This window comes from Hemitrygon akajei, chromosome 7 (assembly GCF_048418815.1).
Source record: "Hemitrygon akajei chromosome 7, sHemAka1.3, whole genome shotgun sequence".
Classification (NCBI taxonomy): domain Eukaryota; kingdom Metazoa; phylum Chordata; class Chondrichthyes; order Myliobatiformes; family Dasyatidae; genus Hemitrygon; species Hemitrygon akajei.
In genome coordinates, this window is record NC_133130.1 from 23,097,090 (window position 1) to 23,121,496 (window position 24,407).

The 24,407-nt window shown below is 43.8% G+C and overlaps 1 protein-coding gene across 1 annotated transcript in view; it reads left to right on the plus strand.

Moving 5' to 3' along the window:
- Positions 1–19,320, plus strand: part of sult6b1 (sulfotransferase family, cytosolic, 6b, member 1) — a 28,055-nt gene extending 8,735 nt beyond the window's left edge. The window contains exons 3-7 of the mRNA XM_073050500.1: positions 1,308–1,397; positions 6,603–6,729; positions 9,098–9,192; positions 9,855–10,011; positions 17,105–19,320. Coding sequence (XP_072906601.1) covers positions 1,308–1,397; positions 6,603–6,729; positions 9,098–9,192; positions 9,855–10,011; positions 17,105–17,235 — 600 coding nt within the window. The 3' untranslated portion in view covers positions 17,236–19,320. The remainder of the gene's footprint in view (positions 1–1,307; positions 1,398–6,602; positions 6,730–9,097; positions 9,193–9,854; positions 10,012–17,104) is intronic.
- The last annotated feature ends 5,087 nt before the right edge of the window (positions 19,321–24,407 follow it).

Genomic DNA, 24,407 nt, shown 5'->3' on the forward strand with positions numbered 1-24,407 from the left:
AGTAATCACAATGTCCCAATGTTCCTCGGATCTCCCAATGTCCCAATGTTCCTCGGATGTCCCAATGTCCCAATGTTCCTCGGATGTCCCAGTAATCACAATGTCCCAATGTTCCTCGGATGTCTCAATGTCCCAATGTTCCTCGGATGTCCCAGTAATCACAATGTCCCAATGTTCCTCGGATGTCCCAGTAATCACAATGTCCCAATGTTCCTCGGATGTCCCAGTAATCACAATATCCCAATGTCCCAATGTTCCTCGGATGTCCCAGTAATCACAATGTCCCAATGTTCCTCGGATGTCCCAGTAATCACAATGTCCCAATGTTCCTCAGATGTCCCAATGTCCCAATGTTCCTCGGATGTCCCAGTAATCACAGTGTCCCAATGTTCCTCGGATGTCCCAGTAATCACAATGTCCCAATGTTCCTCGGATGTCCCAGTAATCACAATGGTAGAGTGGTCCAAGCATTGCTTGTTGGAAAGAAGTTATTAGAGCTTCTGTAGGATTTACATTTTGCTCTTTGGGCTGGCCTTATTTACAATGTTTTCTTTAAGAATTAGGTGGCCCATGAAAGAAGAATGCTTTGTGTTGATGTACTCTGCAGAGGGTGAAATGTTATAAAGGGTGGCATGCTGTATCACTGCGTGGTGCGGAAACTGCACTGCAGCAGCCAGGGAGTCTCTACGATGGGCAGTCAAAACTGCCCAACACATCACCGGCACCAGCCTAACCACCATCAAGGACATACCTACAGAAAGATGTTGGGAAAGGGCCAGTAACATCACGAAGGATCCCACCCACCCTGTTTGTCCCACTCCCATCAGGGAGGAGGTTATGCAGCATCCACCACCACCAAACCTCAAAAACAGATACTTTCCCCACGCGGTAAGGTGGATCAACACGTTCTCCCACTAATTCACCCCTCCATACCCCGCCACCACCAAACCTCAAAAACAGATACTTTCCCCACGCGGTAAGGTGGATCACCACCACCACTACTTTATAGTGTCTGTCAGAGTCACACTATGCACAGCCACCTCTGCACCTAGTATCACTTTATGGACATATAATAAATCTGTGTATGTTAGCTATCTTATGTATTTATATTTATTGTGTATCTTTAATTATTATGTTTTTTTTTGGTAGAGTTTTTATTTGTGCTGCATCAGATCCAAAGTAACAATTACTTAGTTCTCCTCTAGACTTGTGTACTGCAAATGCCATTAGACAATCTTGAATCTGACTTTCTTTCACATCCAAATGCCCTTCATGTGTTATTCTCTCTCTTTGGTTGTTTATTTCAGCTGATGAAAACCTGGCAATCACCACGGTTTTATGGAACACATTTCCATTATGAAAATCTACCAGCATCTATAATTGAGAAGAAAACAAAGGTAAGGTTACTACTCAATAACAACATGTGAGAACATACAATTAAGCAAAAGGCAGATCTCTGAAACTAAACTTAAAAGGACTTGTTTGACCAGGTCTTTATGCTGGGAATGGAAAACCACAAACAGAAAGAAAATAAAACTGGATGGCATGTTTTCAGGGACTTTGGAGAACTTATTCTCTGTTTCACACTTCAAACATTTGATGAGGGGTAAAATTTTGAAGTGGATGAAAGAGGTGGAGTGGGAGAAGGAGGTGTTTACAATGGACAGAAAGAGCATTTTGGATGAACGGAGCCAAATGAAGTAAATATTTCAGGAAAAATGGAATGAGGTCCCAGGATTTACACTATCAGCAGCTCCCCAGATTGATGCATGTCTTGAACAATTTGCACTGACCAGTATTCTTTAGCAGTTCAAAATACTGTTCACAATTCACCACCTTCCAGTGAAGCTGCAAGACAAGAAATCAGAATTTAGCATTAAGGTACTTTTCGTAAGAGATTAGAATCATACAGTTCCAATTAGTGGAGCCCAGAGGTTGTACTATTAAGAGCAAATGCATGTCAGACAATTGGAGTTGAGACAAGGTAACACTCATTTTCAAAAATGAGGACATAACTAAACTGAATAATTGCAAGCTAGTTTTCTCAGTAATTGTGTTAGGGGAAACTTATAGTCATTAAATAAGACAGAAAATTGCACCAATTTTGAAAGGTGCATGAGTAAGAAGTAGATTGTGTGGATTTCAAAAGAGCCAATTACTTTTGATGAACGTTATTTGTTAAAGGACAAGGTAATTAGGAAATTCAGTGAATGAGCCTGAGGAAAGTCTTTGACAAACTACAACATAGGAGATTCTTGCAGCAAATTAATAAGAAACTATTGTTCTTTAGTAAAGAAAGCAGAAAAGAAATTTTCAGTACTAGTAAGCATGGGTTACTGCTCTGAGCACCATCCGGACTCAAGTACATCAACGATTTGGATTTCTACATAATGCTAATTAGCTCAATGCTGGGGAAAGAAGCACAGGGGTTTAAAGTGTTTTAAGTCAACATGTTCTTAATGTAGGGTGGGTATGTTAAAACAGGTTAATAAAAGGTTAAGGTTTATTACTAGAAGTATGTTGTGTAAAATCTAACCTATATAAATGGTGACACATTGTTGAGAACCTGCCTTATCGGTGCCTGGGCCCATGTTGTGAAAAGCAGACTGAAACTCCGAAGAGGATGCAATCTGCTGCTACTTAGAAGAGTCAAGAGATATTTTGTCACCTTATCATTTTCTGTCAGTCATCTTAAGTTCAGATACACCTGCACCCTTATGTGCAATCTTGTCCATATAGGGGCACACTCAACAGTTACTTGTATGTTGTTTTTTTTATGCTGCATTGGATCCAGAGTAACAATCATTTCCTTCTCCTTTACACTCATGTGCTGCAGAATGACAATAAACAATCTTGAATCTTGAATACAGCTTCACTGTGAAATGAGGGAACAAAAAAACCAGCGACAAATAAAAGTATCATGTGTTAGAGGCGTTGTGCTAATGTTTAAAACTGAAATGATGAGCTAAATTAAGTGGAAGCAGAATTGTTAGTGTTGAAGAAAAGGAGTTCATAGAGTCATAGAAAACCATGGCACAGAAACTGGCCCTTCGGTCCATCTAGTCTGTGCAAAACCATTTCAACTGCTTAATCACATCGACTTGCATCAGGACCATGGCCGTCCATTCCCCTACCACCCATCTACCTAAACTGCTTCTCTTAAATGTTGAAATCAACATCGCTTCTACCACTTTCACTGGCCGCTCGTTCCACGCTCTCACTGCCCTCTGAGTGAAGAAGCTTCCGGTCATGTTCAGCAAGAGAAAGGATGACCTTTTACCTCAGTTCCACATTTGTGTAGCAGCCCCGTATTCCCTTTAGAGCCATAAGTCTATTGATCTCCGTCTTCAGTAAGTCTTCACAGTCCTCTTGGAATTCCAGTTTCTCCAACCAACTTCTAGGTGAGAAAGGATTTCTTCCTATCTCAGTCCTGGGCTGCTGACCCTTCATCTTGAGACACAAGACACTGCTGGAATCTGGAGCAACACACTTGAGGAAATCAGCAGGTCGGGCAGCATTTAAGGAGGGAAATGCACAGTTGATGTTTCAGATTGAGAGTCTTGGAGCATTGTGAGCAGCTTTGGGTCCTTTATCTTGGAAAGGATATGCTGAAACTGGAGAAAGTTCAAAGGAGGTGAAAATGATTCCAGGATTGAACTCTTCCAGTCATATGAAGAGCATTTGATGGCATTTGAATTCCTGTATTCACTGGAGTTCGAAAGAATGAGGGATGACCTCATTGAAATCTATTGAATGGTGAAAGGCCTTGATAGAGTGGATGTGGAGAGGATTCTTCCTATGGTGGGGGAAGTCTAAGACCAGAGGACACAGCCTCAGAATAGAGGGGCATCCTTTTAGAGTGAGGAGGGATTTCTTTAGCCAGAGAGTGGAAAATCTGTGGAATTCTTTGCCACAGGCAGCTGTAGAGGCCGAGTCTTTATGTATATTTAAGGCAGAAGTTGATAGATTCTTGATTGGTCAGGGCATGAGGGGATACGGAGAGAAGGCAGGAGACTGGGGCTGAGAATAAAATTGGATCAGCTATGATGAAATGGCAGAGCAGATGTGATGGGCCAAATGGCCTATATCTGCCATGGTCTTATGGAATTCACCTGGACTGGAAAGAAAGAAGGGAGATATCCAGTACAAATAGGTGGAGAGGGAGGGGGTATTGAGCAAGAGCCAACAGGTAATAGGTATCTCTGGGTGAGGGAGGTGAGGGGCCAATGAGAGGAGGAATGATGTCAAAAACCAGGAGGAGATAACTGGAAGTGGCAAAGGACTAAAGTTGATGGAATTTGATTAGAGAGGATGGTGGCACATGGAATAAATGGAGGGAGGGGAATCAGTGGGGGGAGTGGATGGATGATGGGCAAATGGAGAGATGCATATCTTCCTCCCCCCCTCCCCCCCCAGCAGGGATCATTCCTTCTGTGACTCTGTCACTCTTCTCCACCGACACCCCCCCCCCAAATCCCCAGGTACTCGCCCCCATCTGCAAAGTATTGTAGCTGCCTCTTGACCTCCTCCCTCATCACTATCCAGTGGCCTAAACAGCCCTGTCAGGTGAGGCATTCCTTCACACGTGAATCCTTATTGCATTAGTGCCCCCGGTGTGGCTGCCTCTACGTCGGTGAGACTGGACACTGATTAGGGGGACTGCTTCACAGAGTACATTCATTTCCTCTGCCATGCCAGCACCTCCTGGTGGCCACCCATTTCGATTCCACTTCCTGCAGTGACATGTCTGACTACGCCCTCCTCCACTACCAGGTCGTGGGTAAGTGTAATTTGCACCTCATGTTCTCCAGCGTGGTGGCATGGACGTCAAATTCTCAGACTTCTGATCACTGCACTCCCTCTCCTATTTTCCTTTCTATCTCTCTCCACTCCTGATCCAAGATTCATTCATTTAAATTCGAGACAGCTGAGTAACTCGAGCCTCGTTCTTAAACTCTCCACCGCAGGTGAACCTGACTTGTATCGAGTCATATTGACTTGCCTGGAATCTGCTGCCCATTCCAAAGGTGGCATCGTATAGTGACGGAGATGTGTCCATGGTCAGATCAGCCATGATCTTATTGAATGATGGAGTAGGCTGGACAGGACAGATGGCGGACTCCTACTCCTGTTTCTTATGCTCGTATGACGGGGCAGGCTGCATGAGATTCCCCTCTGCCGGAGCGGGCAGAGCCTGGTGGTAGGGAACAATTAAGAAGAAGAGTGAACTTGCCCCATGGATCGCTGAGGACGTTTATCTGGAATAATTGCACAACAGTAAATTGGCTGCGCGGCGGTTAGTGAGACACTATTACAGACCGGGGCGCCGGAGTTCAGCGTTCAATTCTGCCGCCATTCTGTAAGGAGTTTCCACACGTCCTGCCTGTGGAGTGCGTGGGCTTTGTCCAAGTACTCTGGTTACCTCTCACAGTCCCGGCTTGGTCATTGCAAATGGTCCGGTGATTAGGTCAGGGTTAAATCGGAGTTGTTGGGGGCTGCTGGGCAGTGCAGCTTGGAGGGCCTATCTCTAAACAAGTAAACAAACATCGCCCTACAATTTTTTGAACAGTTCCCCAGTATGATAAAGCAGACCCTTGACCTCATAATCTACCTTGAGGCCTATCTGCTCCACACTTTTAATTTTTGTTAATTTTAGAGGGGCAGTGCAGTTCAGCCACAATGAACCTGCACGCCACCTAATTGTGCCCATGTGACCAATTAACTGACTGACCCATACACCTGGACGGGAGTCCCACATGACCATGGGGATACCATACAGACTTCCTTCAGACAGTGACAGAATTGAGTCCCGGTCACTGATCACAGGCACTGAACCACTGTTAATGCTAACTGCACTGCACTTCCTCAGTAGCTGTTACACTTCATTCTGCATTACTACTGTTTGACCTTGTTCCACCTCAATGCACTGTGAAATGAAGTGACCTGTAGGAACACTCTGCGAGACAAGCTTTATAGAACTCGGTGCTGGTTGGAATTGGGTCTGCCAGCCATGCTGAAGGGATTGGGAGGGCAATGTAGATGCGGTGGCCACTTTATTAGGTACACCTCTACGCCTGCTCATTGATGCAAATATCTAATCAGTCAATCGTGTGGCAGCAGCTCAGTGCATGAAAGCATGCAGACAAGGTCAAGAGGTTCGGACCAAACGTAGGAACGGGGAAGAAATGTGATCTAAGTGACTCTGACCGTGGGTTGTCCGTGCCGGACAGGGTGGTTTAAGTATCTCAGCACCTTGCTGCTAGGATTTTCACACTCTGGAGTTTACAGGTAACGTTGCAAAGAAACATGGTTAGCATCCAGTGAGCAGCAGACATGTGGGCAGAAACACCTCGTTAATGAGAGAGGTCAGAGAGAAGTGACGAGACTGGTTCCAGGAAAGCGAATGTACCTCACATAACCCTGTGTTACAAAGTGGTGTGCAGAAGAGCATCTCTGAGCACACGTCAAACCTTGAAGTGGATGGGCTACAGCAGCAGGAGGCCGCAAACCTAATAAAGTGGCCGCTGTGAGTATATTGCTCTGTTCTTATTGATCTGCCTGGCGTTGGAGAAAAATGTGAAATACTCATGGCTTCTCCGTAGATGCTGGTGGTGTTTCGCAATCCCAAGGATACCGCTGTTTCCTATTATCACTTCTGTCAGAAAAACCCTTTATTGCCTTCCCCTACGTCCTGGGATGAGTTCTTCAAGAAGTTCATGACTGGTGAAGGTACGTGTCTCAGTAGCTTCTAGTCAATTTTAACCAAATGCATGGGGCTCTATTGTGTTTTAATACCAACATTGGCTTATGGTGTAAATGCAAAACATTGATGTCCAATGGCAAATTTTCAAATATATGGAGCAGGGGTTCCTGACCTTTTTTATGCCATGGACCCCTACCATTATCCGAGGGGTTTTTTACACAGAGAGTGGTGAGTGCGTGGAATGGGCTGCCAGTGACAGGGGTGGAGGTGGATACGATAGGGTCTTTTAAGAGATTCCTGGACAGGTACATGGAGCTCAGAAAAATAGGGGGCTGTGGGTAGCCCTAGGTAATTCCTAAGGTAAGGACATGTTTGGCCCAGCTTTGTGGGCCGAAGGGCCTATATTGTGCTGTAGGTTTTCTATGTTTCAGTGGGTCTGTGGACCCCAGTTTGGAAACTCCTCATCTGGAGTCCCCTAGTCATTCCCCCTCATAGAGCAGTGCAGCACAGAAACAGCCTTTGGCTCACGATGTTGTGCCAAACCAATTAAATTAGTAATCAAATGGCCAACTGAACTAATCCCTTCTACCTACACAATGTCCATATCATTACATTTCCCTCACATTCCTGTGCCTATCTAACTGGCCTTACAAGTCCCTAATGTTTCTGTATCTACCACCACTTTGTGTGTAAAAAGAACTTGCCCCACCCATCTTTGAAATTACCCCTTTTTAGCTTAAGTGCCTGCCCTCCAGTATTAGATATCTCAACCCTGCGGTAAAAGATACTGTCAGCCTGTCAAACTGTTACAAGCCTCCATCAGATCTTCCCTCTGCCTCCGCCTCTCTGTCAGAAGGTTGTGAGATTTAAGACACTTCATTCTTCCATTAATATTACTAAAGCCAATGATCTGGTCAGAATCATATAACTTATTGCTTTGGACAAATTGGCTGCTGTACTTTTTTTATATCACAGGATTTTCAAAGTGTTTTGGAGTGATGTGAAAAGTGTTATATATGTAAATCATTTGTTTCTTGGGAAGTGCATGCACCTGAACAGCAAAGCAACAGAGGCCATCCTATTGCAGGAAATTCTCTGAGAAGATCCCATGTTATTAACTGCCTTTTATTTCCTGATGGAATCCAAATTATTTATTGTTTATTGTAATGCCTGCACTGTTTTTGTGCACTTTATGCAGTCCAGTGTAGGTCTGTAGTCTAGTGTAGCTTTCTCTATGTTGTTTATTTTATTACGTAGTTCAGTCTAGTTTTTTGTACTGTGTCATGTAAACCATGGTCTTGAAAAACGTTGTCTCATTTTTACTATGCACTGTACCAGCAGTTATGGTCGAAATGACAATAAAAGTGACTTGACTTGACTTGAAATTCCCCTTTTATTCTGGCTTTCTGGCTGTGCAGTAATGCTAACTATTGGCAGGAATGCAGATCATTCCATCTACTTTGCTGAGAAATGCAACCTCAAACAAATTACATCTCCTAACTACCTCAGTTTTAATCCTGCATTTTCGTATAACCTGCACCACTTCCTCGCATGGAGAGGACACTGTTTTAGGTTCTTCAATACCTGCACCCTATCCGATGTTGCTATTAGAACCTAACACATAGTATTGAACTAGGCCCTTTGCCCCATCGAGTCTGCTCCACCTTTCCCTCATGGCTGATTTACCAACCCCCTCAGCTCCACACTCCCGCCTTCTCCCTTCTATCAAGTATTGAAAGGCTCCAACAGAGTGGATGTGGAGAGGATGTTTCCTGGTGTGAAGGTGTCTGAGACCAGAGGACACAGCCTCAGAATAGAGGGACGTCCATTTAGAAGAGCGGTGAGAAGGAATTTCTTTAGCCAGACGGAGTGAAACTGTGGAACTCTTTGCCACAGCTGTCTGTGGAAACCAAGTCACTAGATATATTTAAAGCGAAGGTTGTAGGGTTCTTGATTAGTAAGGGTTACAGGGAGAAGGCGAGGGGGATGAGGTTAAAAGGGATAATAAATCAGGTGTGATGGAATGGCAGAGCAGGCTCAATGGGACAGATGACGAAACTTCTTCTATGTCTTCTGGTCTTGTGTCTCATGGACGGGGAGCAGCAAGAAAGGAGTTGGCTGATCTGTGGACTGAGGTGACAAACAGGTAGTGCCAGGGAGGGGAAGCAGGGATGGAAGTTGGGTGACTGGCAGGTGACTGACAGATGGAGGAAGACAAAAGAGACCGGAAAAAGGGAAACAAGAGATGGAACAAAAATGGGGGGGGGGGGGGGGGTGACGGTGCCTCTGGTGCTGTCCTGTGCCTCTTCTGCAAATGAAGGAAATGTGACCCAAAAGTCATGGAAAATCCATAAAACGGTTAATGTTTCTCTCTGTGACACTTTTCTGAACCAGTGGCCTGGGGATCTTACTTTGATTACGCACTCATCTGGGAGAAGCACATTGACGATGAAAATGTGATGGTCGTCACATATGAAGAGCTGAAGGAGGTACGGGAGTCTTACTCCTACTGTAATTCATGTATTGCATAGTCCTGCTGCCACAAAACAACAAATTTCACAACATTTGCCAATTCTTTCCCTGATACCCACTGTGTCCCTGTCAAGCCCTATGTTCACAAGCTATCTAACTAGATAACCATAGGCACTTGCTTCTACAAGGAAGCAATGCAAATGGATGCTGCTCAAATGGTTCACCGTGTTCACCATCAATCGCCCAGTTACACCAATCCCACAATGTCCCATTCTTTAAAAATAATTCTTCCCCCAAATTCATCAACTGCCCCCAGATTCTACCACTCACCGGCACGCTGGGGGCCATTTCCAATGGCCGACTAACCGAACTGGAAGTCACAGGGCCAATCGACCGTCCATTGGCCCCAGGCAGAGGACTCTGCTGTCGGCAGCCTGTACCCCGGTAGAGGTGATGGGATTGAGAAGCAGAAGGCTAACCTAGCAATTTGGAGATCTGTGGAGTGTGGGAAGAAACTGGAGGACCGGAGGGAGGCCCAGAGATCGGAGAGAAAACCCTATCAAAGTAGACGCCCCTCTGTTGTATCAAAGTTCTATTTCATTCTGCTGTTTGACAGATTTATTAAAGTGTTTTTGTTTACCTCTTTCTCCTCCTCCCCCCCCCCCCCCCAACTTTCTAGGACCTGCCAGGGGGAGTGCGGAAGATAGCAGAGTTCTACGGCTTCTCACTGAGTGAAGAACAGATTCATAACATTGCTGACAAGGGCAGCTTCCAAGCCATGAAAGACAACTCACAGAAAACCCACTTTACCCTTGGCAGCGCCTTTTTCCGCAAGGGTAGGTAAAATCAGATATAGTGGCACAGGAAGCAGTTCAGCCGTTCTCCTGGGATTCGTTGCCAAACGCTCTTTATTTATTTGTTTGTCTGCTTGTTTACTAAGTGTTGCTGTGCAAGGTAGTCCCTTACGACCCTTCGAGCTACACCACACAACCTCAATTAACCTAATCACGGGGCAATTTACAGTGACCAACTAACCTACCCAGAACGTGAAAAAGGATCTAGTGCTTTCCCGGCGTATACGATGAATAAATCGACGTTTCGATACCAAACTCTGCCATCGTCATTGGGGTGATGCCCAGGAATGCCCAGTGGGTGCATATCCCATCGGATGAGACATGCCCAGGCATTATCCCTGATAAAGATGGCAGAGTTTGCAATTGAAACATCGGTTAAAATTGATACCTGTACCCAGCTGGGAGCCTGAGAAGAGTTTATTCGCCGAACCAGAATGGCTTCGGACTGTGGGAGGAAACCTGAGCACTTGGGGAAAACACACGCATTCCACGGGGAGGACGTACAGAGACGCCATACAGAACAGTGCCAGAATTGACCTCCATACTCCGTTACGCCACCCTGGCCAGAAATGGCTTTATTTGATCTAAATTCTTGTATAACATCTCGTGCTAAATCTGACTTATTGACTGGCTTCAGGAAATGTAGTAACACAGGAAAAAAAACACACATTGCGCAAGATCAGCAGCGAGACTCATCAGAGCATGACTTGACAGAAATTCAGTCTTCGTGTTTCGTGTTTCTGGAGCCTGCGTAATCAGGATCTGCCAGAAGTGGCCTCTGTCTCCAACCTCGGTCTTGTCCAGTCTCTGAAACTCAGACTCTTGGTTGGATGGGGGGGGTTGTTCTTCTTTGAGCAAAGTTTGGAAGGAAATGAGGTGTCGTGCGGCTTATTGTTAGTCTGCACTGCAAGTTATCTGTAACTGTCGTACTTTAAACTGCATCCAGTTAATGTTTACCCCAAGGCACCATGTAGTGACTGCTTGAAGACAAACAAAAAGTCACTAGCAGGCCAAGTGAGGGAGTGTCGCACTGTATGATGCCCTTCCAACTAACCAAATTCCAATTAGAAAAGTGTATTTAATCCTATATTATTATCCTATATTATCCTAATTATCCTATATTATAATCCTATATTATCCTATATTTAATCCATGTCAAATGGGGCGGCGCTGTAGTGGTTAACACAATGCTTTACAGAACAGGCGGCCCTGGTTGAATTCCTGCCGCTGCCTCTAAGGAGTTTGTACGTTCCCCTGTGACCACGTGGGTTTCCTCTGGGAGCTCTGCTTCCTCCCACAGTCCAAAGATGTACCGGTTGACAGGTTAATTGGTCATTGTAAGTTGTCCCCTGATTAGGCTTGGATTAAGATGATAAGATATAGAAGAAGATTTATAGATGGATTTATAGATTTATTTTGCATTTCCCCCTACCCCCACTACTTTCAAATCCCTTAGTATCTTTCCTTTCAGTTAGTCCTGACGAAGGGTCTCGGCCCGAAACATCAATGGTGCTTCTCCTTATAGATGCTGCCTGGCCTGCTGTGTTCCACCAGCATTTTGTGTGTGTTGTTAGAAGAAGATTTAGGCCGTTTGGCCCATTGAGTTTGCTCCGCCATTTCATCATGGCTGATCCATTTCTCTTGTCAGCCCCACTTTCCTACCTTCTCCCCGTATCCCTTCATGCCCTGACTAATTATCAAACTCTGCCTTAAATATACATAAAGACTTGGCCTCCACAACTGTCTGCAACAAAGAATTCCACAGATTCACCACTCTCTGGCTAAAGAAATTTCTCCTCATCTCCGTTCTAAAAGGATTCCTCTCTATTCTGAAGCTGTGTCCTCTGGTCATAGACTCTCCCACCATAGGAAACATCCTGCCCATATCCATTCTATCAAGGCCTTTCATCATTTGATAGGTTTCAATAAGGTCACCTCTCATCCTTCTGAATTCTACTTGATGGTGGAGGAAGGGAAGCCCTTTTCTTTGAAGAAGGAGGACATCTCCTTTGTTTTGGAATGAAAATCCTTACCCTGGGATGTCCTCCTCCTTCAAAGAAAGGGTCTTCCCTTCCTCCGCCATCAACACTGCCCTCAACCGCATCTCTTCCATTTCACGCACATCTGTTCTTACCCCATTCCTCCCACCACCCTACTAGGGATAGGGTTCCTCTTGTCTTCACCTACTACCCCACCAGCCTCCAAGTCAGCACATAATCCCCTGCAACTTCCACCAACTGCAATGGGATCCCATCACCAAGCACATCTCTCCCTCCCCCCCCTTTCTGCTTTCCGCAAGGGTGCGACTCCCATGTCCATTCATCCCTCCCCACCGATCTCCCTCCTGGCTCTTATCCTTGTAAGTGGAACAAGTGCTACAGCTGCCCCTGCACCTTTTATTCCTTCTGGGTAGCCTCCAACCAGATGGCATGGACATCAAATTCTCGAATTTCTGGTAAAGTACCCCCCCCCCCTTCCCTATGCTTCACCATTCCCCATCCCCTTTTCCCTTACTAATCAAGAGGCTATCAACCTTTGCTTTAAATATATCCAATGACTTGGTCTCTGCAGGCCTCTGTGGCAATGAATTCCACAGATTCAGTACCCTCTGGCTAAAGAAATTCCTCCTCTTCTCTGTTCTAATGGGGTGTTCTTGAATGACGTCCAAGTGACAAGTTTTACTATATGTTTGTTTCAATGTACCTGTGGCAAATAAAGCTAATCTTTATCTTTTATCTTTATCGGCAAATCCCAGCTTCTATTATTCATTTACACACTAGGACCAATTGCCCTTCCAACGTGAACACTATTTTTTCATATTGGGGGGGGAAGTTGAAAAACCGTTTGGTCACAGGGTGATCATTTAAGCTTCACTCAGGCAGTGCCAGAGGTCACTGGAATTGCGAATCAGTGCCTATATTGGCTGATTCTCTGTGCTCTCTGCCAGTGAAGGTGCCTGGGTCATTGAAAACTTTCAAAATGGAATCGGGGAAGGCCTTGAAGGAGAATACTTTTCAAGGTGCTGTGGAAAGGGAAGGTGTATGGGACTTGACTGATTTAGTCCACAGCCATCCAACACTAAATCGATGGGATGAGGGTCCCCTTTTATGCTCTAAAAATTCTACAACCTCCTTTGGCTGAGTCCAGAGGAAGTTCATGAGAACACTTTCAGGAGTGAAAGGGCCTGCACTCGTTGGGGTTTAGAAGAACAGGGGGTGGGGATCTCATTGAAACCTATTGACTGTTGAAAGGGCTAGATAGAGTGGATGTGGAGAGGATGGTGCTGAGTCTGGGATCAGAGGCACAGCCTCACAATACAAGAATGTCCCTTTAGGACAGAGATGAGGAGCAATTTCTTTAACCAGAGGGTATTGGATCTTTGGAATTCATTGCCATGGACAGCTGTGGAGGCCAAAGTACATTTTCAAAAGGAGGTTGATATGTTCTTGATTAGTAAGGGTATCAAAGGTTATGAGGAGAATGCAGGAGAATGGGGTCGGGAAGGATAATAGATTAGCCATGATGGAATGGCAGAGCAGACTTAATGGGCCGAATGGCATGATTTTGCTCCTATGCCTTGTGGTCTTTAACTATAAATTTCATTTGATATCATTGCATGACATTTACCACACAGACCTCAATATTTTTGTCAACTCTGTGTGAGTCTTTCTCTTTGGATTGAAATTGGTCACTGAGGGTAGCATCAATCTGTGACCTGCTTAACATGTAACCTGATCTCATTTACATTTACTTTAGAGTAAAACACAGTTAGACAGAATGTCAGATGGTTGAAGCTTCATAACATTTGACAGGCCAAATTGAAAGAAATAGCAGCCAAGCAGAGAGAAACTGATCAATACTGATCAAAATTCTCTCTCCACCGATGTTGAGGGATGTCTTCCATTTTCTGTGTTTAAATGGCGTATGGTCAGAGTGAGAAGTGGTGCAAGAGTAAAGTTAAAGGAGGGATTTAGTGTTGAAATAAGGGCTGAGTCATTCAGAGTGAAGTTGGGAAGCAGTTTAACAAAATGCCATTGATGTGCCTTGGTTGTAGAGAGGTTGCATCCTGTTGTGGGAGAACCTACAGTTAAGGGTCACTGTTTGAAAATATGGCGAGCTGAGGCAGATTTTTTTTTTCTCTCTGAGAGCCACTCTGTTCCTCAAAAGTTAGTGGAAATAGAATTCCTAAATAATTTCAAACCAGGTCAGCTTAGTTTATTGTCAGGTACAGTGGGACATAATGAAGTTCCATGCTAGCATGAATCTCACAAAGTAAACAGCATCACATAATAATAACCAATACAATACATATGGAGACAAACACAGAACAGAACAGAATGGTTGTGCAAACTGAAGCAGTCCATGAAGAAACACTAATGTGACAAGTGTATAATTCAGAAAGTTGAAAGGCCTATATAGAGTGGACGTGGAAAAGACGTTTCCTGTAGAGGGAGAGCCTAGGCCCAAAGGGCACAGCCTTAGAATAGAGGGACATCCCTTTAGAACAAAGATGAGAAGGAATTTTTTTAGTCAGAGGGTAGTGAATCTGTGGAATTCATTGCCACAGACAGCTGTGGAGGCCGTCATTGGGTATATTTAAAGCCGGGGTTGATAGGTTCTTGCAAGAAGGCAACAGAGACATTTTGCAGACGACTCCTAAAACCACTAGGTACTCTAGTAGATAAACTTCTGAACTGCAATCGCTGAAGTCTGCAGCCTGTAATTTCCCTTTTAAGGACGAACTTCCAAACTGACTAAATGATCTGGCACTTTTGTGATCTCCTGGAAGATTCAGCAACTAGACTCTCGAGAGTACAGGTACAACCAGAGTGCCCACTGCTGGTGGCAGACTGCACGTCAAGGCCTGATAGTGGAGAATGAACCTGTGGTCGGATCCGTTGCTCCACGCTGATTAAAGTATTGAGCTAGATTAAAATCATCGAGGATGAGAGTGGAGAGCTAACAGATGTTCAGTGACATTTGCCTGCATTCGACTGGACTTCTCTTCTCACTACTACCGCCGGGCGGGAGGTGCAGGAGCCTTGTGTCCCACGCAACCAGCTCCTTGCAGACCCACTCACTACTTCTACTACAATTTTTCTACTCTTTTAAATCTAAACTCCCCGTCTCAGAAATGACTATCAGATGGACTCTACCTCATTTTGCTCCTGCTCTCGTCGTTTACCTCCACGGCACCCTTTATTGTTTTACAAAGAAACTTGCGAGAGTCTTTGGTGACATATCTAGTCTCCTCAAACTCACAATGAAATCAAGCCACTGGTGTGTCGTCTTTGTAATTGCATCGATATGTTGGGCCCAGCATAGATCTTCACAGAGATGTTGAAAATGCTCACCCTTTCCACCGCTGATCCCTGGTGTGTGTGTGGACCTCTGATTTTTGAATTTTCTCTTTGTTTAGAAAATAGTCTGTGCCTTCATTCCTTTTACCAAAGTGCATGACCATACACTTCCTTGCACTATTTTCCATCTGCCTCTTCTTTACCAATTCTCCCAATCTGTCTAAGGCCTTCTGCCAAATCCCTGCTTCCTTAGCGCTGCCTGTCCCTCCACATATCTTCATATCATCTGGAAAATTACCCACAAAGCCATCGATTCTGTCATCCAAATCATGAACCTACGTCATGCGAACATAAATGATGTGAAAAGAAGCAGTCCCAATACCAACCCATGTGGAATGTTTGGCATCCACCCAGATTAGGCTTCCTTTATTACAACGCTTTGCCTCCTCCTAGTCAGTCAAACTTCTATCTATGCTAGTATCTTTCTTGCCTTATCATCAATTCTCATCTCATTGAGCAGCCTCATGTGGCATCTTGTTAAAGGCGTTCTGAAAATCCAAGTGCACAACATCAACCGATTCTCATTTGTCTATCCTGCTTGTTATTTCTTCAAAGAATTCCAACAGATTTGTCAGGCAAGATTTTCCCTTAAGGAAACCATACTGACTTTGGCCTATTTCATCATGTGCTTCCAAGTACCCTGTAACTTCACCCTGACAATAGACTCCAACATCTTCCCACCACTGACGTCAGACTAACTAGCCTATAACATCCTTTCTTTTGCCTCTCTTCGAGTGACATTTCCAATGTTCCAGTCTTCTGGAACTATTCCCTAATCTAGCGATTCTCGAAAGATCACTGCTTCTGCCTCCACAATATCTTCAGCTTCCTCTTTCAGAACACTGGGGTGTAGTCCATCCGGTCCATGTGACTTATCTACCTTCACACTTCTCAGCCTCCCAAGCACTTTCTCCTTCGTAACAACAGCTAAACTCACTTCTGCCCCCACCACTCTCGAATTTCTAGCACACTGCCTGTGTCTTCCACAATGAAGACTGCTGCAAAATACTTTCTAAGTTTGTCTGCCATTTCTTTGACACTCATCTTCCAGTAGTTTAATATCCACTCTTGCCTTGATTCTACCCTTTATATATCTGAAAACCTTTAGTTATCCTCTTTTATATTATTGGCTAGCTTACCTTCTTATTTCAACTTTTCTCCCCTTATGGCTTTTTAAAAGCTTCCCAATCCTGCGATTTCCAAATACTTTTTGCTATACCCTCTCTTTTGCTTTTGTGACAAAGAACAATAGACTAATTCGTCATGGAAACAGACCTAAGTTGCCACCTGAGCTCAACTTGTTTACCGTGTTGGACCCATATCTCTCTAAACCAGGGGTTCATAACCTCTTTATGCCATGGACCCCTGTCATTAACCAAGGTGTCCATGGACCCTGCTCTAAACCATTTCCATCCACGTCTGTCCAAGTCCCTTTTTAATACATTTCAGAGGAACCACTTTCGTAAAGAATGATAACTATTTGAAGAAGAATGTATGGAACAGAAGTGATGATGAAGGTGTTTAGAGAATTGAAACAGGGCTGGACATTGTTCAAAGCAATGGAATTTTTTCCCATTGTGCACATTGGGGTAAAAACGCCACCCTCTTTATCGATGCCCACCCGTTTACTCTGTTCTGTGGGAACCAGTCAATAATTCTAATTATTTGGCTGTACATGGCAATATACTTATATATGTGTGTGTTTTTTAATTCAGGTGTGGTTGGTGACTGGAGAAGCCTTTTCACCAAAGAACAAAGTCAAGAGGTGGATGCCAAGTTTGAAGGTTGTTTAGCAGGCACCAAGCTGGGAGCAAGACTGAAATATGACCTGTACTGTAAGGCATGAAGAAGGCAACAAAAACTATGATAAATTAAGACTAATATTTTTAAAGAACAAATCATTTAGACCTGTGTGCTCAGAATCCTCTGGCTTGAAGCCCACAGCTTAAAAAATGGAAAGAACGGTATGATCCGCCGGGAAAAGGCAGCTTGATATTCTGGGTGCGGAGCCAAGCTGCCTATGACTTTTCAATTCCATGTCTGTAATGTTAAGCATAGTTTCTCCTTGCCTCTATTAACCCTCCCTACCCCCAACATTTAATGCTGTAGCAATCATTCAGACCTTTCTGTTCCTCCTTGTCAGAAACAAGTCAAATTCAAAATCTCCTGCAATTCATCACAATGGGTGAATGCTGCCTGAAGTGCACTGTGATATCGCTGTATCCCAGACACTCTGCAGCTGTGCCCTAGACAAGGACAACTGCAGGTCATTGCAGTGAGATTTGTTGTCATCTACACCCAAAAAGGCAAGGCAGTTGTCACTATCATGGATGTTAGGTGGAGATTATCTGTCCTCTCTTTTGGGTCTTTTGTTGAATAAGCAGGAGTAAAGAAGGAAATCAGAATCAAGTTTATTATCACTGTCATACGTCATGAAATTTGTAGTTCTGGGGTAGCAAAAAATAGTGTTTGTACTTTAAATTTTATAAAAATTGTGCGCAGCTGAGAATGGATCAACATATCCTTAAAACCTTTTCTGTTAGCTCTGAAAGAAAATCCAAAAAAATTCAAACATAATGACAGTCCTAAGGTAAGATAAAACTTCATTTGTCCCCAAGGAAACTGTTGTTGCAAGGTTGCTCAGTCAGAAGTATATACTTTAAAAAGTAAGTATTGAGATATGAAAAAAATACAAAATGTGCATGAGAAAGTAACAATGCAAAATAAGGATGTGCAATGAAAACATATACTCATCTACTTAAGGAGGAGGAGTTGGAGAGTATGAATGTAGACATCACCTTGCAAATGATAAGAGCAGATTGATAGAGTACTCATTGATCAAGTTAATGGGCAAATATATCATATGTACATTTCCTATTGATACTGTGGCCATTAGGGTATAATTTCCAAACAACATTTTGCTGTAGCCACAAGATACCAGAATTTTACCCCCTCTCTTAACCTAGACATTTTTGTTAACTTCAATCAATTTGAATTCTTGATATTCTCTCTGGAAACTTTTAAAATTATAGAAAGACTATAAAAAATAAAATGAATTATTTGGAGTGTGTTGTGCTTTTGGTTTTGTGATTTTGTTATGAGTTGCCCCCCGATGTCGATTTGTTTAAATGCAAAATGTACTTTGCCATCAGTTTATAGTTGTTGAAGGTGTATCTGTGAGTGCTGTGTCTAGATGTTTGTTGGGAAGTTACTCTCATTTGCTGAGAAACTGCGTGGAATTGGCCTTCAAACCTACCTGCCCAGTATTCCTTCGATTTATCCCTAGCCTAACCATGATACAATTATCAATGACTAATTAACCTACCAACTGGTACGCCTTTGGTCAGTGGGAGGGAACTGGAGCACCCGGAGGAAATGCACACAGTCACGGGGAGAATGTACAAGCTCCTTACAGGCAGCAGTGGGAATTGAACCCTGGTCGCTGGTACTGTAAAGCGTTGTGCTAACCACTATGCTACCATGCCACCCCAACTTGTTAGCAGGAACTACTAATGGAGCTATATTCCATTCATATGGGGAGTAACAAATTAATTAAGTAGCAGCATTTGAAAGGAGAAAACTCTGTAATTGCTGGGCGAGACTGTTAAAGATGGGATTCTACCTTTGTCCACTGGGTGGAGCCATTAGCCTAAAAAGGGAAGAGGACAAACTGTGATGCACATATCTGCAAATGCGTCTTCTTATGTAGAGCTGTGTGGGTGATTTGCAGGGAGTTCCCCTCAAAAATTAAAAGGCTGCCCAAATCCTTACCATTTTCCTGCAGTCTCAGAGGCGACAATAGCAAATTCAGGGCTTTCATCACGTGAATTTTACTTTGTAGAAAAATTGCTTGTGTTTAAAGTGGGTTTAATGTGGTTGAATGGATTTGACTCCTGTGAAGCTTTTAAAGAAATAAAAGTGAAGGGAAGAATTTGATGTGGCTGCTTATCACTTGCTTAAGATAGAGTACTGAATCAAATATATTTGTGTATTTCTGTCAAATTGACTTAAAAACGATGGAGATAGATTACTTGCACTGCTCCAAGAATGCCAATTGATCTAAATCTTAAGAGGAACAGATCTCATTAGTTGCAGCCACTCTGCTGTTCATTGAAATTATTTGCACCTGGTGTGATGAAAATGCAGTTGCAATTGCAAATAGATTGTATCGATGAGAAATCCAAGCCGTGTAGCTGACTTATGCCGCAGTCTGCCTCTATCAGCTGTTGGACAGCTACTTGTAGAAGAGCTGAACTAGAACCGAAGATACTGGGAACCGACACGGGGCAGGTTCAGCTAAAGGAGAGGGTCATCCCAACTGGCCTGACAGGCATATCCTACACGCCCAAAATCAGCAACTTCACACTTGTAAAGGAACATTACGTGCTTCCAGCTCAGGCTGCACCCTTTCAGGGAGTCATCGAGAAGTGCAGCATAGAAACAGTCTCTCCATCCCATCTAGTCCATGCTGAAACCTTTCAAACTGCCCACTCCCATCGACCTGCGCCGGGACCATACCCTTCTCTCAGATGTTCAAAGCGGGATTGCGTGGAGCACTTGTGCTGGCAGCTCATTCCACACTCTCTCAACCCTCTGAGTGAAGAAGTTTGTCCTCATGTTCCCCTTCAACTTCTCATCTTTTGCCCTTAACCCATGACCTCTGGTTGTAGAACCACCCAGCCTCAGTGGGAAAAGCCTGCTTGCATTTACCCTATCTATACCTCTCATAATTCTGTACACCTCTGTCAACTCTCTCAATCTACATTCTAAAGAATGCAGTCCTAACCCATTCAATCTTTCCTTATAACTCAGGTCTCCCAGACCTGGCAACATCTTTGTAAATTTTCTCTGCACCCTTTCAACCTTGTTTGCATCTTTCTTGTAGATAGGTGACCAAAGCTGCACACAATACTCCAAATTAGGCCTCACCAATGTCTTATAGAACCTCAACATAACATCCCATCTCCTGAACTCAGTACATTGATTTGAGATACTCCCTTTGTTCTATCCATCCTTCCCTTCACCTAAAAACTCATGAGAACATAGAACTCTATTGGCATCAAACATTGTTTGCTTCTCTTCTCCCCCCCTATATGGCAGAGAGTCTCTGAGTTGAAATGTTACCTGTTTCTCTCCCCACAGATGCTGCCTGATCTGCTGTGAGTTTTCAGCATTTCCCATTTTAATTTCAGGTTTCCAATGTCTGTAGATACTTTTGGTTTTCCAGAAGTGACCATTATGCCTACCCACTGGCTGATGATCTGGAAGATTAAGGACTAGGAACATGGTTCACAATATTTGCACATTGCTCACTTTATATCCTCGCCAGCTGAGAACATATTGTGAGATGTGGTCAGTATTTGTCCTTCTATAAAGAATTTACACTATCCATTGCCCAAAGTTAGTAGACTCCTTCCCGTCGCTGCCTGTACAGATTTGGTACATTCTCTCTGTGGTGCTCTGGTTTCCTCCGATAGTCCAAAGACGTACCAGGGGGTAGGTTAATTGGTCATTGTAAATTGTCTCATGACTAGGCTAGGGTTAAATTAGAGAGATTGCTGTGCGGTGTGGCTTAAAGGGCAGGAAAGGCCTTTATTCACGTTCTATCTCAATATATAAATAAATGCACCAACACTGTAATTGTTATATCATCAGTCCCAATGAAGAGTCTCTGCCCGAAATGTCAACTGCTTATTACCTTCCATAGATGCTGCCTGACCTGCTGACTTCCTCCAGCATTTTGTGTGTGTTACTTGGATTTCCAGCACCTGCAGATTTTCTCTTGTTTGTGAAACGTTATTACAATATTCTTTAATAAGGTTGGATGAGATCATACTGTAGACTCCTGGCAGAATGGAACATATCTGGAACTATAGACAATAGACAGTAGGTGCAGGAGTAGGCCATTCGGCCCTTCTAGCCAGCACCACCATTCACTGTGATCATGGCTGATCATACACAATCAGTACCCCGTTCCTGCCCTCTCCCCATATCCCTTGACCCCGCTATCTAACTCTCTCTTGAATGCATCCAGAGACTTGGCCTCCACTGCCTTCTGGGGCAGAGCATTCCACATATCACTCTCTGGGTGAAAAAGTTTTTCCACATCTTTGTTCTAAATGGCCTACCCCTTATTCTTAAACTGTGGCCTCTAGTTCTGGACTCACCCATCAGCGGGAACATGCTTCCTGCCTCCAGCGTGTCCAATCCCTTAATCTTATATGTTTCAATCAGATCCCCTCTCATCCTTCTAAATTCCAGTGTATACAAGCCCAGTCGCTCCAATCTTTCAACATATGACAGTCCTGCCATTCTGGGAATTAACCTTGTGAACCTTCGCTGCACTCCCTCAGTAGCAAGAATGTCCTTCCTCAAATTTAGAGACTAAAGCTGCACACAATACTCCAGGTGGGGTCTCACCAGGGCCCTGTACAGCTGCAGAAGGACCTCTTTACTCCAAGACTCAATTCCTCTTGTTATAAAGGCCAGCATGCCATTAGCTTTCTTCACTGCCTGCTGTACCTGCAAGCTTGCTTTCATTGACTGATGTACAAGAACACCTAGATCTCTTTGTACTTCCCTTTTTCCTAACTTGACTCCATTTAGATAGTAATCTGCCTTCCTGTTCTTGCCACCAAAGTGGATAACCTCACATTTATCCACATTAAACTGCATCTGCCATACATTTGCCCACTCACCCAACCTGTCCAAGTCACCCTGCATTCTCATAACATCCTCCTGACATTTCACACTGCCACCCAGCTTTGTGTCATCGGCAAATTTGCTAATGTTACTTTTAATCCCTTCATCTAAATCATTAATGTATATTGTAAACAGCTGTGGTCTCAGCACCAAACCTTGCGGTACCCCACTGGTCACAGCATGCCATTCCAAAAGGGACCCGTTAATCCCTACTCTTTGTTTCTTGTCAGCCAGCCAATTTTCAATCCATGTCAGTACTCTGTCCCCAATATCATGTCCCCTAATTTTGCCCACTAATCTCCTATGTGGGACTTTATCAAAAACTTTCTGGAAGTCCAGGTACACTACATCCGCTGGCTCTCCCTTGTCCATTTTCATAGTTACATCCTCAAAAAACTCCAGAAGATTAGTCAAGCATGATTTTCCCTTCATAAATCCATGCTGACTCGGACTGACCCTTCTACTGCTATCCAAACGTGTCGTACTTTCCTCTTTTATAATTGACTCCAGCATCTTTCCCACCACTGACGTCAGGCTAACCGGTCTATAATTCCCTGTTTTCTCTCTCCCTCCTTTCTTGAAAAGTGGGACAACATTAGCCACCCTCCAATCAGCAGGAACTGTTCCTGAATCTATAGAACATTGGAAAATGATTACCAATGCATCCACGATTTCTAGAGCCACCTCTTTAAGTACTCTGGGATGCAGACCATCAGACTTATCAGCCTTCAAACTCAGCAGTCTATCCAACACCGTTTCTTGCCTAATGTAAATTTCCTTCAGTTCATCCTTTACCCTAGATCCTTTGGCCACTATTACATCTGGGAGATTGTGTCTTCCCTAGTGAAGACAGATCCAAAGTACCTGTTCAATTCATCTGCCATTACCTCGTTCCCCAAGGAAATTCACCCGTTTCTGTCTTCAATGGCCCAATTTTAGTTTTAACTATTTTTTTTGCTATTCACATACCTAAAGAAGCTTTTACTATCCTCCTTTATATTCTTGGCTAGTTTATCTTTGTATCTCATTTTTTCTTGGCGTATTGCCTTTTTTGTTATCTTCTGTAGCTCTTTAAAAGTTTCCCAGTCCTCCGGTTTCCCGCTCTTCTTTGCTATGTTATACTTCTCTTTTATTTTTATACTGCCCTTTACTTCCCTCATCAGCCACGGCCGCCCCTTACTCCCCTTAGGATCTTTCTTCCTCTTTGGAATGAACCGATCCTGCACCTTCTGCATTATTCCCAGAAGTACCTGCCATTGTTGTTCCACTGTCTTCCCTGCTAGGGTATTGTTCCATTGAACTTTGACCAACTCCTCCCTCATAGCTCCATAGTTCCCTTTGTTCAACTGTAATACTGACACATCTGATTTTCCCTTCTCCTTCTCAAATTGTAGGTTAAAACATATCATATTATGGTCACTACCTCCTAATGGTTCCTTTACCTCGAGGTCCCTGATCAAATCCGGTTCATTGCACAACACTAAATCTAGAATTGCCTTCTCCCTGGTAGGCTCCAGTACAAGCTGTTCTAAGAATCCATCTCGGAGGCATTCCACAAACTCACGTTCTTGGGGTCCAGTACCATTCTGATTCTCCCAGTCTACCTGCATGTTGAAATCCCCCATGACAACTGTATCATTACCTTTGCGACATGCCAATTTTAACTCTTCATTCAACTACTTTTACTTCTAAGAGCGAGAGAGACCTACCAAGTGTCTGAGCTGAACTTTGGTATGAACGGGAACGCCGTTTAAAATCACTCTGGCTTGTCCATGTGGCTCCAGGGTTACTTTGTTATCCTGGTTTGTGATGGTGGCATGTTTATTCATAATACTATGATATTTAATGGCCAAACAAACCACATTTGTCTAAGGAATAAATACCTTAAGATATATACGGAGAATCACATCACATTGTATTGATAATAGAATTAGGACTGCAAAACTTTACATGACCACGCATCAAACCATGTTGAGTGGCTCACTCATCACACTAGATGTCTTTTTCAAATATTTATCGTATGTTCTCAGGAAGGGTATAATCATTGCTGCACAATCTATTACAGAGCTTTCCAGGCTGCCTGGCCTGCTGAGTTCCTCCTGCATTTTGTGTGTGTTGCTCAGGACTCGCAGCACCTGCAGATTCTCTTGTGTCTACAGTCTGCTTTAATCCTTCTCCAGCCACGGAGATCCATTTTAACTCTCGACGACACTCTCATCTTTTCCTCATGCTTTCAGTGAACTGCTGTGATAAGCTTTGGGAAGACGCCATTACAGATGTGAATGAAGCGGCAACCAAGTTCTGATTGGCTGTCAT